This window comes from Atractosteus spatula, chromosome 8, assembly GCF_055471065.1.
Source record: "Atractosteus spatula isolate fAtrSpa1 chromosome 8, fAtrSpa1.hap1, whole genome shotgun sequence".
In the NCBI taxonomy this organism is placed as follows: Eukaryota; Metazoa; Chordata; class Actinopteri; order Semionotiformes; family Lepisosteidae; genus Atractosteus; species Atractosteus spatula.
In genome coordinates, this window is record NC_142713.1 from 24,726,635 (window position 1) to 24,739,850 (window position 13,216).

The 13,216-nt window shown below is 36.9% G+C and overlaps 2 protein-coding genes across 2 annotated transcripts in view; both read right to left on the minus strand.

Annotated features, from left to right (window-relative positions):
* otogl (otogelin-like) overlaps positions 1-1,841 on the minus strand; it is a 73,051-nt gene extending 71,210 nt beyond the window's left edge. The window contains exons 1-2 of the mRNA XM_088923690.1: positions 1,766-1,841; positions 774-816 (exon numbers count right to left, since the gene is read on the minus strand). Of these exons, the coding sequence (XP_088779816.1) occupies positions 774-816; positions 1,766-1,841 (119 nt within the window). The remainder of the gene's footprint in view (positions 1-773; positions 817-1,765) is intronic.
* Positions 1,842-7,332: 5,491 nt separating this feature from the next.
* rps16 (ribosomal protein S16) lies at positions 7,333-10,911 on the minus strand. The gene is made up of 6 exons (XM_088922829.1): positions 10,853-10,911; positions 10,714-10,765; positions 9,742-9,843; positions 9,207-9,303; positions 8,197-8,244; positions 7,333-7,523 (listed from the first exon to the last, which is right to left on the minus strand). Exons 2-6 carry the CDS (start codon positions 10,759-10,761, stop codon positions 7,378-7,380), a joined length of 441 nt encoding a protein of 146 aa, XP_088778955.1. The 5' UTR covers positions 10,762-10,765; positions 10,853-10,911; the 3' UTR covers positions 7,333-7,377.
* Positions 10,912-13,216: the final 2,305 nt, after the last annotated feature.

Consider the following 13,216-nt stretch of genomic DNA (forward strand, 5'->3'; position numbering starts at 1 on the left):
ACTGAAGAAATTTAAAAAGAATTTTCCAGCTGAACCAGAGATCCCACAATGAACTCTTCAAAATGTTGAATCAATCAATGTTAAATTTGTTTTCCACAGCAAATCAGTGAACTAGACGATCAACAGGGCCTGGACAGTTACATTTGTTCATAAAATAAGTCACAGATGAGGCTAAAATGGGACTACTGTATAGTTGATTAAAAAACCGCTCCCTACCCCTGGAAGGATACACAACTTTTATCAGTCATATTCTAATTAAAAAGCTCTTGAACTGCAAATTAGTTCCCCCTCCCACTTTCCATAATATTCATTTTTTCTGAATTGTCTTCTACAGAGTTGTTTAAATAACAATCTTTCAAATAATTTGCCAATACAACAAGTGGTACCACAACTTAATAAACAGTTTTACATTAAAACACAAGTGACAAACTTCAAACTTTGTAAAATTGATGCTTTATCAGTTTTTCCCACATTTTACAAATTTACGGATGAACACATTCCTGTAGTAAAGAAAATTATGTTTATAAAACAACTAATTTATGTTTTTCATAGTACATGGGGTTCTTTAAATTAAATAGTGGTATAAACTTACATTTTTCTAAGTGCACATAATTTTATAATACTTGCAATTTATACAATAGTAATTATTTTTTAACATATGTAGCATTACGAATTATTGTATGTGATACAAGAAATATGCAGTAAAGTTGCACAAATATCGTAATCTATTAAGAGTGCAAAATGATGGATATGTTTAATTCAAATAAACTTACCTTTGTGTTCTACTTTGTGGATCTGTAGACTGGCAGTTAAATCCTGATTAACATAGAGACAGCCTAAATTAATAGCCATGGCACAAGAAGCAGTGCTTTACTTCTTAAAACACAGGAATGGTTTTCAATAAATAAATGAAGAAAAAAAATCCTGCCGTTACTAAAACGTAGTCTCTTGAGAGCTTAACACGCACTTATTTTAAAACATTGTTTGCAATTTCTTTGACAATTCAAACTTCTAACAATAAATCATGTCATTCAGTGTCTACAAACAAACACAAGTGTATTAAATCTGCCTTGTTTCGGCCAAGGGGGGTCAGAAAGGAATACAGAACGCAATGCCAAATGCATAAGTATTTTAATATTATACATATATTTTTCTTTTTTTGCTTTATGTAAAATGTTTTATACTGAACACATAAGAATACGAAGGCATTACGTTTGTTTTATAATAAAGTTGTTTTCATTTTATTTCATTATTCAACTTGAATCGGCAGACGGCTTTGTGTCCATGGTATTGAATATGAATACTTGTCGGCGTTAGTTTCATCTTATAACTAATTGCCACTTAATTACAGCCAATATTTTTATTTATGTGAAATAATGCTTAAATACTGACATCAAAGATATTGATATAAAATCAAAGATCAGGCATCAACTTAATAATAATCAATAATAATTATACTGAATTATTTAAACTGAGTTTCAATTCTACAACGCATTGCGTAGTTTTGTTCTTACAAATCTTAGTTTTCTAAAGAAAATAAATTGTATTTGAGTATAATGAGAGGCGAAAAACACTTTACAATTAAATATTAAAAATGAAAATCGTCTGTTCTTCTAATGGATTGTACTCATTATTTGGTTAATATTCCTAAATGATAAAAAAAAACATCTTATTAGTCAAAGATCAAATGTATATGCGGTCAAGCAACAATTAGGCGGAGACGTTTAGAAAACGAACAATAATTACAAAAAAAAATACACCTTACCTTGAAAAAGGAGTAGTTGGCAGAATAATACTACGATCCAAGGAATCATTAATTTTAAGTTCCTCTTTATGTTCATTTCAGGGCTGCGTCCTATTGAAACCAGCAATCAAAATTATGAGGGCATTTTAGTACATTCGTTTGTCAGAATATTTTGTTGTGCAGTTCCAGGTTTAGCTGTTCTGCAGCAGCATAGACTCTTTCGCCGACAGTCTTCAGAGGACTTGACAAATCTTCCATGAAAATCTTTTTCTCCCTCTCATTAGCAATGCATAGTGACTCGTTTACCTGTGGGTGGATTAGTTACACTGCCTCACATAACACATGTAAAGTCTATCTGTTCTTATTTGCAGGCTGCATTCGTGGTTAAATAACGTGTTTGTGAACTGAAAAATTGTGCTGCGTCATGCTAAATGAAAACGCAATCTTTTTTTCACAATGAAACTATGAATGAGACGACCAATCCTGGTCTTAAAGGTAAAATATCTGAATATAGAAGTGCATTTTAAGTGACAAAGGACAAAAAATACATATAGGCCTAATAATGTGTGAAACGTCACAGCAAAAGCAAGTCAGTCTTTTCCACATTTGTTCTTATCGTTTTATACTGTACATGACACAAGGTTGTATGCAAAGACAACGTGAGAGAGCTATATACAGTAGTATACAACAGTATACAAAATATGCAGACTTTTACATTGCAATACAAAATGTAGTTTTTAATATTGTAACGCAACGGGGGCTCCCCCGTTGCGTTACAATATAATCGGGACTTATCACATTATATATTTCCGTACATTTATTTTAAATTTCAACAAAGCACCACAACTCCTGTCTCGAACTTGAAGTTTATTTTTTTTGAGTTAGGATCTACTGTCTTTGCAACTGAAGACGGCAAACAAATTACTGTCTAATGTAAGTAGTGAGTTAAGGGCTTGAATTATATATTGTTGTTCAAAATATCAAAATGTTATGTTGTTATTGTTAAAATCACTTTAAATCTATAACTTCTTATACAAACGAGAAAGCATAACAGTGGTGATAAATTTAACATAGGCAGAAATCAATCTCATTAAGTAGAAAACGTCACACGAGATGCATTCATAAAAGCACAGAAGAGTGGATAAAAATAATTTATCAATACATTTTGAATAATTGCTAAATTCACATTGCAATACAGCATAGATACAATATTTGAATTATTTTCAATAATTAAAATAAATCTCCGATATCAATAGAAATAAAAAGTATTGTCAGTACGGCTTAAGGGGCTCATTTAATGCTTTGCAGTCGACGTTTTCACAATAAATCACGGACATCACAAGGACACATTTTAGAACATGAACTTACGGAGACACCCACGATATATTTTTAAGTTGAAACGCGGAGATGTAAGAATCACAAGTGTTTTTTTTTATTTTCTGGTGCAGTGTTGTACAGTATTTATTCCTAGCCATTGTGTTATTTAAAATCATTAAAGACATTAGTGTAGTCCTATCATACCAACGAAGTGGCTCAGTGAGTCCAACTTAAGTATTTTTCGGTTTTTATGTTTTGATGAGGTTTAAACGTTTTACCATGAAAGCTGGAAAAAAATCAAATTTAACTATGACAATCTGAATGCTCATTTGCTAAGCAGGGCATTTTCACTGTAACAATTATGAGTGAAATTTCTTGCTTAAACTTACAACAGCAGTCCTGCCCGAATTGCAAGCCGCGACTATCCAGTCCGATTGCAGAATCATAATCACTGCTCCATGCAAAATTAAATGAAAACTTAAATTTGGAATTTCAGAAAAAGCATTTATCTTTAATTTATTCCCAGAAGCTATTTTCTCCATAGGAAACGTTTTAAAACGGTATTCCAAAAAGCTGTGCAACTGCTTGAATTGTTTTGGAAGTAAAACATGAAAGTTTTATTCTGTACATGTATTCAATGCCTGAGTTAGCCTTAATTGTGCAAATTCATTGATAGCTTTAAGGGTATTTTTCCATACATAAGATTCGCCTTATATACTAAGTAATGTTATATTCTTATGTGCATGTTGAACACCGCTTTCCAAAAAATGATGGGTTTAAGAATACCAATATTTTATATACTAATTATGTCATTAGTAGCTGTAAATATTTAAATTTTACACAGAGACACTTAAGCATGGAAAAAACACATCTAAATAAAGTACACTAAGGTTGAATTTGTTAGCATTCGAATCAAAGGTTCAGGTTTCTGATGAACAGGTAGCAAAGCTTTGGAAATACTGCCCTCATGAGTCTGAGGATCAAATAAGTTGTATCTCAGGACATATTCGTCTGTGACATGTATATTATATTATCAGGAACATTAAAGATAAAGTAATTTGGTTAGATTCTTTCACTGCCGAGCATAAAATTAATCTGAGTTCAATAAGAGCAGAAACCAAAATACACTTTATCACCAACTACACGTGTTTTTAAGAAGCAGTTGGCAAATATAGCACTTACCGAATGTAGAAGATGCCGTGGTTTTCGGTTCTGTGAAATGCCCATTGCAGGGTACTTTGCTGTATCTTAATTAATGTCTGAGGACAGATAGAACAAGGGTTCTGTACGACGTCACAACAATGGAAGGCACATTTTACCTGTGGTTATTTTTATCTTCACTCAAGTGACACAACTTAATTTGATATGGCAATGTCGTAATACTGCCAAATGACTACACAATTTAATTCTACTATGAAAAAAATCACAGAAGACAGGAACGTTACACATGATACACGAACTAGATGGAAATTCCAACATGTTTTGAATCTGATTTTAAAAATAGCTCCTACCAAGCTGGAATTCTGTTTAGACCCGACAATCCCTATCAAGTCGTTACGTTTACTTCCGTTTCTTCTGTTTTTATTTTTGTTAATAACACAACACGCACACACAAATGCAAGATATTGTAGCTCGCAATCGTTAGAAGTAACCAAAAATACTTAGTGCTTACGAAATCCATTAGGATATAACATGAAAGGAAACATCATATTCTTAGACGTACACTCAAATTCAATAAAGGGCAATTGATAAGATAATTTTAACATATAATAAAATTAAGTAACACTGCAAAATGTCTTTCACATTCCATGCATCTTGGATGATTATATTTACAAAAATGTTGTCGGGTTTTTAATCCTGAGTCAGGAAAGGAAGCAGTGTGGTAGTTAATGAGCCTGCGCTTCTTATAGAGCTTCCCTGGGGACGGGCTACCTACTTCGTGGACAACGCAAACACTTTAGATCAGGTGTCTCCAAACCTGATTTTGCAAAGCTCCAATCTAGCAAGTTTTATACAAAGTTTTAAAAAAGTCTTCGCCTCCTTCTGGTGATGTCCCATTCTGTTATGTCATTTACACCATACGGTGTCGCAGGAAGCCGGAGCCTACCCGGCAAGCAACGAGCACAAGACAGGGTTCACCCTGGACGGGGCGCCAGTCCATCGCAGGACAAGTGCAAGTCAGTCATACATGGGGACAATTTGGAGGGGGGCGGGATATGGCCCAGACACCAGGATAACCCCCTACTTTTATCAAGAAATGCCCGTGGATCTTTAATGACCACAGAGAGTCGGGACCTAAGTTTAACGAAAGACGGCGCCCACTACAGTATAGTGCCCCCCCCCCCACTATACCAGGGCATTAGGACCCACACAGACCACAGGGTGGGCACCCCCTGCTGGTCCCACTAACACCACTTCCAGCAGCAACCATAGCTTCCTAGGAAGTCTCCCATCCGGGTACTGACCAGAGTCAACCATGCCTAGCTTCAAAAGGTAGCCAGTTGAGAGCTGCAGGGTGATATGGCTACTGGCTGTCCCATTGTATTGAAGTACTAATAAGGTGTCCACTTTTTAGAAAGTGAATATTTGTGAGCACTGAACACTTTTAGGGGCAAAAGGAGTTAAATGTCAGCAAAACTGGAGAAAAACCAATAAACAAAATGTTAAGTATTCACTAGCCTTTGCTATTAAAAATAAAATAGTTCCTGTGCACTTAACGTTGACAGGTCATGACTGACTGAATTAACCTCAGTGTGCAGTAATAGTGGTTCACATGATTTATAAAAATAAATACACCTCTGTAATCTCCATCAGTTAGCTCAAGCAAAGATTCAACTATGAAGACCAGGGAGCTTTCAAAGCAGCTTAGGGATAAAGTTGTAGAAAGGCACAGAACAGGAGAAGGGTAATAAAAAAATTGCAGAGATACTATCACTTTAAGCATGGTGAAGTCAGTCATTAAGAATTAGAAGATACCCAGGGACTTCCTAGATCAAGCTGTGCCTCCAGAAGAATAGTCAGGATGAAACTGGTAAGGGATGCACCTGTGAGGCTAACATTAAATAGCTACAAAGTTCAATGGCTGAGAGGGGTGGAAAATGAGTCAATATCCCAGTCACTCTGAAAAACTCACTTTTATAGCAACTGGCAAAAAAATCATATTCCTTCATTGAGTTAACCACAAAGAAATCAATTGATACAACAGACAGGGATGCAAAAACTGCACCATGCTAGTGTGCAACACCGATACAGAATATTCATTGGATCAGTACTTTGATTTTTGATTATTTGCAGGTTGTGCACACCTACATTTTACCCATTAATGTATAGTTAGAGCATTTGGGTTTCGATTAAGAAATATTCTAAAAAATCTGTGCTCTCTTATGAGGCACTCTATGGAGCCTCTAAATAATGACTTAAGATTTGTAATTATTTTACAGATTAACAGCTTAGTACTTACAAATAACATCAACACAAATCAGAACACAAGTTCTTGACCAGTTTTCTTCACTGAATCAATTGCACACTTAACTGATCAGTAAAATACTTAAGAATTAGCATAAGGTTTACTGTACTGGGGTTCTCCAGGACTAGCAAGGTGTCCCTGCCTAAAAAATAAGAACATGTGTCCAACAATGGTGAAATGGTTTCTGGCACAAGAGCCAGAAACTAAACTTCAGCTTCATCCAAGCTATATAGTAGAGTGAAAATGTCATTGTACCTCAACTGCTGAAATTGATCAAATGCTGTTGAAAAACAAGCATGGCCTATAAAACCAAGACAGAGGAATCTATATTACTGCAAACAACACCAGCTAATCATCATTTCAATCAGTGGTTTGGGGAAGCTGTTGAGTCTTCAGACTGCTTAGAGAGCCCCCAGGGAAACAAAAGCTGCGCAACACCATTCCAGTAATAAAAATGTCACACTATGGATCATTAAAATTCAAATTTTAACTTTGACAACATGCCGTTAAGAAAATCGAATCGAAAAGGCTTCACCCAGTACTAATTACGCATCCAGTATTATCAGGTCAACTGCCTGATCAAGGTAACATCTACACATTTTCCATTATGAGTATTAAACACATTTAGCTGAACACACCACTCTTCCCAAAAATACTTTCATACTATGCACTGTCCCCCAGTACTGACAATCATTTCATACACGCATTTAAATTAAAAGGAAATTGGTTTGAGTCTGAAATATTAAAATTAAGGGTCTTTTCTTTTATTACAGAAACAAATATTACATAAAAAGAATGCAAGATGTTTTGGATCCAGATTTATTGATTTATGAAAATGTACACACAAAGTTTAACGGTAGGACTTCTGGTAGCGAGCACGGGCACCAGGTCCACCGAACTTCTTGGACTCGCAGCGACGGGGATCGGCAACTAGCAGGGTCCTGTCATACTGGATAAGGATGTCCTTGATTTCCTTCTTTGAAGCCTCATCCACATCTACGAAAGAAGAGAACCGTGTTGACAAGATGTCAGGCACCTCAAGGTCTGGGACACAAAGGGATATCCAAAATGCTATGCATTAAACAAAGTGTCCTCTAATTCATCAGTTTTATGTTAATTGAAACGCCTTTCAGCCAGAACATTTCTGAAGCCCCACACATCTTAAAACTCACAACATTGAAAACTGTCTTGTATAGTCACTGGTTCAGAACAACCAAATCCAAGTTAATGGGAAAGTATCACCAGAGCTCCCACACAACACTAGGAAAGACGAGGACAACACTGAGACATACGTCATTAATCTGCCCATGAACCCAAATTCAGAACCCAAAAGGCAAAACAAACAGTGGGTAATCCCATATTTAAAGCACTCTCTCAGAATTCCTGATCTGCACAAAGTAAAATAACATCTAAGCCACCAAATTAATGAAAAAGTACTCCGATGCAAGGAATGAGGTGGGCAAAAGAGTATTTTTAAAACTACAAAGCAACGATCAGAAAAGAACCTATTGGTTTCCCCGATACAAATAACTACTGAATGTTTGCTGACCAACATAGTTTTTAACACAGTCATTTTGAGAATCTTGGGATGTATTTAATAATGTGAATTTTATTTTGTAACTCAACAAAGAATGTAATGGTAACCCCGTGCTAAAACAGAAAAACTTACACTTCTGGTAGTATGCAACCAGGGATTTGGATATGGCTTGACGGATGGCTGTGAAGTAAAAAGAAAAAAATTCTTCAGCAAAACGAAATCATCCAGTGTCATGAATTCTATACATATATCAAAAGGCTAATCACTCAATCAAAAACTAGAAGTTCCTGCCTGTATATGTACAGTAGCTAAGGATCTACGCCTGTGGCTGGAAGGTTGCCGGTTCAAATCCTACAGCTGGCAGAGGAATCCTACTCCGTTGGGCCCCTGAGGAAGGCCCTTAACCCCAACTGCTCCAGGGGTGCTGTACAATGGCTGACCCTGCACTCTGACCCCAAGCTTCTCTCCCTGTCTGTGTGTCTGTGTCTCATGGACAGCAAGCTGGGGTATGCGAAAAGACAAATTCCTAATGCAAGAAATTGTATAGGGCTGATAAAGTGATGCTATGTTGTTATATGGTGGTCATGTATGTTTGTCTGACAGGCAGCCACCATGATCAATTTCTACCTCTGGTGGGCTGGACTATGTTGTACACTTACTGAATCCTGGTCTCTTCCATAAACTTCACTTTAGTGACTACATGAAGGAGCAATAGCGTAAACAAATATCGACAAGCAACCAGCACAAATTCAATCTACTGTTCATACAGGTAACGTCATTTTAAACCTGTGGTCCTACAGAAGCAGCAATACTCAACACTGGATCCTGACCCTTAAAATTACAAGTCCCAGCTAATACTGAAAAGGGTCTCATTAATGATTGTCACTGAATTGCATCGGGTAACAGAACCACAGAAAGTCATTTATACTTCCAATACAGAACTTTGGGGAACAAAGTAACACTGCAAAACACAAAATACATCTTAAAAAATCGTGCATAAGAAAATACATCTAAATCCATATATTTTCTGGTGTTTAGCTAGTTCACCATTCATCTTGAATTAGATGCGATATTACAAATGTATCAGAATTAAGCAAACAGCAATGCTGAACTTCTAAGAACAAAAAGCAAACTTGCATTACCATAGATCTGTGCAACATGACCACCACCCTTCACACGAACTCTGATATCAACACCAGCAAAGCGCTCCTTGCCCAGGAGAAGAACTGGCTCCAACAGCTGAAAAGAAAAACAGTAAACATTACAATGTCAATGGATTCACCATACCTTGAATACAAGTAATTCCAATTTACTAATACTAATGTTTAAAAAATAAATTTTTAAATAGCATAAATGAGAAAAATGAACACTCAGGGTTAACTCCTATTAATGCTAGTATCCATTTTTATATCTTAGTTGACAAGAGCAGTTATAGCAAAGCATCTTGCTCAAGACAATCTCCCTTACAGTTATGTGCCCAGAGCACTAATTACTACTCTACGATGCCCCATGAGCCAAGGTTCACTGGGAGAATAAAAAACTGCTTCATACATAGGCTAAAGAAATTGCATTTGACAGATAGTTCCCTGCCAGGTGCGTGTACGCAGTATGATCCAAGGCTTCAATACGAGCTGCAAGTGGGCCAAAACACAACTGGTGCTAAAACAACACTCTTACCTTGTACTGGAGAGTCCTTGGCTCGATCATTTCCAGAGGTCTGCCATTCACCTTGATGAGGCCATTACCCCTCTTACAGTGAGCGACAGCAGTGGCTGTTTTCTGTTGGGGGGAAAAAAAAGTTATAACTTACTTCAAACTAAAGTGCTATTTAAATGGGCCAATGTCCACAGTGTATAATATTTTAAGTAACTGTTTTAAACTCTATTACTTCCTGAAACACTTTAAAAATGAAAACAGAGTGAAGTTTTACAAATTAGGCCCGGGTATGTGCTACACAAAAGGACCACAATATGACCGATGTGCCGTTCATTTATTTCACCAAGAGCGATACAGTACATTAGGAGTCCTAATTTTTATTTAACCTCCTCATCCACGGGATATTAGATGCCTTCCTAATACATCCGGTTCCAATTCTACAAATCTGTTCAGTATCGATTCTGACTTATCGCACAGAGATCGAAAACCTAAATTAATCAAAAGATGACATACCGAATCCTAATGAATTCCAGACCTGTTACACGATGTAGATGACCAGACTTACTACCACGATGATATATACTTCTAATGGTTCCGTGCTTACACTCGGCGGGTTACCGAGGTACAAAAAAATACAACCCAATGTTTTATTTTTTTAAAAAAAACGTCTTTGGATCAAACTGTGACAGAAATGTAAACTATCTGCCACACAATGCTGCTTTCGACAGCGCTGCTTACAAAAGCCGATCCCTTCCAGTTACAACATGACAAGGCCGCAGACAAACTTCACGTTATTACTGTTTTCTAACAACATAATGTAGCTAAAGCTGTTGGCGACACATACCACTTGAGCTTATATAAAGTAAAATAAAGTAAGTATGCTGATTTTTTATTGATGTTGTACAATATAACAGTAATTTTTAATCGCTGTGGGTGCCTAGCGAAGAGATCCTCATTACACACGTGTAAGGAATAAACTATTTTTTCACTCACTTTACGTCCAAAAACCTGGACGGACTGCAGGGGACCTTTAGCCGGCATGTTCCTAAAAGAAATAATACATAAACGTTATTTTTCACTCATAAAGACTCAGAAACGGGATGTTTTTTACAGAGCGCTCAATCGGCCATACCAGGTTGTGATGCAGAGTCGCAGGAAAAGACCGAGCGGGTTTCACACCCCACACATCACGGGCTGCAGCGCGACATTGCCGGATTACTTTACGGCAAGGAGGGGGGGCATTAGTACGACACTTGTGGACCTTTTCCGTCATGTGATTTATCTGCCTTACCGGTAGTGCCTTGTTACAACAGACGAAGTTATCTAAATCTTAAGATTTTTTAGAATATAAAAATATGGAACTGTAAAAGGCAACACAGCGCAAAGGTCTGTGTATACGCTTTCATGATAATATGGTATAATAACCGAAGCAATATACTTAACACTTTTAAGACACATTACACTCCTCCAGTTAATTTTGCGAACATTTGAGTTCATACAATGTAATGAAATGTTTTTAAAAGTGAAATATAGAATTTTTGGAAAACACAATTTAAGTGTACTGAATCATCTTTTAAAATCCCCAGATGACATTATACCTAAGCAAAATTTTTGCCTGTTAAAAAAGTCTAGTCCTACTTGCAGTGAGAAAATGATGGTTGTGTTCGTGTGCTGTCCAATTACTCGGTGGGTAGCAGTATTATGCCTATTTCAAATAATAGCAATTTGAAATAAGATGTTCAAAAACAGGTTTGGCATTATTATATCAAGTATTCGAAACGTATAAATCACACGTAATCACGCACCCTACCTTACCTGAAAACCAACCTAACAGTACCATAAATGGGGACACGAGTATTGCATGTAAAATGCAGTCGAAAACATATTTGCCACTAGGTGGAGATACATTTCAATAACTTCAAAATAAGAACTACTGATTGAAAAGTGTGCATAGATGTTTTACTTTATGTGCAAGGATCCGAGGAAAATACGTATTTTTAGAAAAATCGTAACTAAATTTTCCTCGTTCATGAACAGTGAAATGTTTCCCACTTTGCACATGCCCATGAACCCTCTGTAACTGAATGTATATCTAATTGCAGGGGTTTCAGAAGCACCATCTACTGTACGTATTATCACAACTTTTCCGGTGAGCGATGTGTTCACGAAGGAGTGTTCCTTTTCCTTGTTATTAATTTCTCAAAAATGAGTTTTGTACTGTATATACAACATATGAATGCTATGCACAATCATTTCTTGCTATCTCACTGCCCGTGAAACAACAGTAAAACGTGAACCAGAAGAAGCAGAAAGAAAACTAGGTAAATTACTTTTAAAACTGAGAAAAGGAAGCACTGTTTTGCAGTGTTATAGGATTCTGGAACAAAATACCCAGTAATTTTATTGACAATATCCTAGCTTCAATTTGGAAATGACAGGATGAAATCCCTGGATCAATAATAATAATAATAATAATAATTCCTTTCACTTACATAGTACTTTTCTGGACACTACGCTCAAAGCCCTTTTACAGGTAATGGGGACACCCCTCCACCACCACCAATGTGCAGGCCCAACTGGATGATGCCACAGCAGCCAGAGTGCACCAGTACACTCACCACACACCAGCTATCAGTAGGGAGGAGAACAGAGTGAAGAACCCAATTCATAGATGGGGATTATTAGGAGACCAGTACTGGTAAAGGCTAATAGGAAATTTGGGCAGGATACCAGGGTAAGATCCCTACTCTTCTCAAGAAACTCCCTGGGATTGTTAATGACCACAGTCAGGACCCTAGTTTTATATTTCATCTGAAGGACAGCACCATTTTACAGCATAGTGTCCCGTCACTATACTGGGGCATTAGGACCTACATAGACCACAGGGTGAGCACCCACTACTGGCCACACTAGTACCTCTTCTAGCAGCAACCTTAGTTTTTCCCTAGGAGGTCTCTCAGCTCTGTACTGACCAGGCTCATACCTGCTTAGCTTCAGTGGGTTGCTAGTTGCAAGTAGCTGGGCTTAAGGCCTTCACTCTTTTATAACCTTTTTTATGTTCTGGTGTTCAGTACCTTCCTTTACCTGGTGTAAACTGCAGACTCCCCAAATCATCTCTCGGAGTCCGGAATCCAGCAACTGTTCTATGTGTTCTTGAATTATAAACAGTTATAAGGGGTACATTGATTCAATCAAGGCTTGACTGGACCACTAAATCTCTTCTCCAAAGCGTTCAGCTGCTGATGTTTTAAAGAGAATCAGAAAAACGGGGGATTCTGAACCCTGAAGTCCAGAGTTGGGAAAGTGTAGTGTAAACAGTCTTTAATGAGTAATAGATAAGCTGATTGACGAGTAGTACACAAGATGAAAAAGTATCTATGTTGTGTAGCACAGATTTTTGTATGTTACTCTGCAGTTTTCTAATGTTTACCATCAAAACAAATTGAGTGTCTTTGATGAAAAGATAGTGCTTCTGTTTAAGATCGTTGCAATCACT

Excerpts from the sequence above, each read along its gene's own strand:
- rps16 (XM_088922829.1), bottom strand. The coding sequence starts at position 10,761 with ATGCCGGCTAAAGGTCCCCTGCAGTCCGTCCAGGTTTTTGGACGTAAA. Across the intron at positions 9,844-10,713 it reads TCCAGGTTTTTGGACGTAAA|AAAACAGCCACTGCTGTCGC; the intron begins GTGAGTGAAAAA and ends TCCCCCCAACAG. Across the intron at positions 8,245-9,206 it reads TCATGTTGCACAGATCTATG|CCATCCGTCAAGCCATATCC; the intron begins GTAATGCAAGTT and ends TTTACTTCACAG.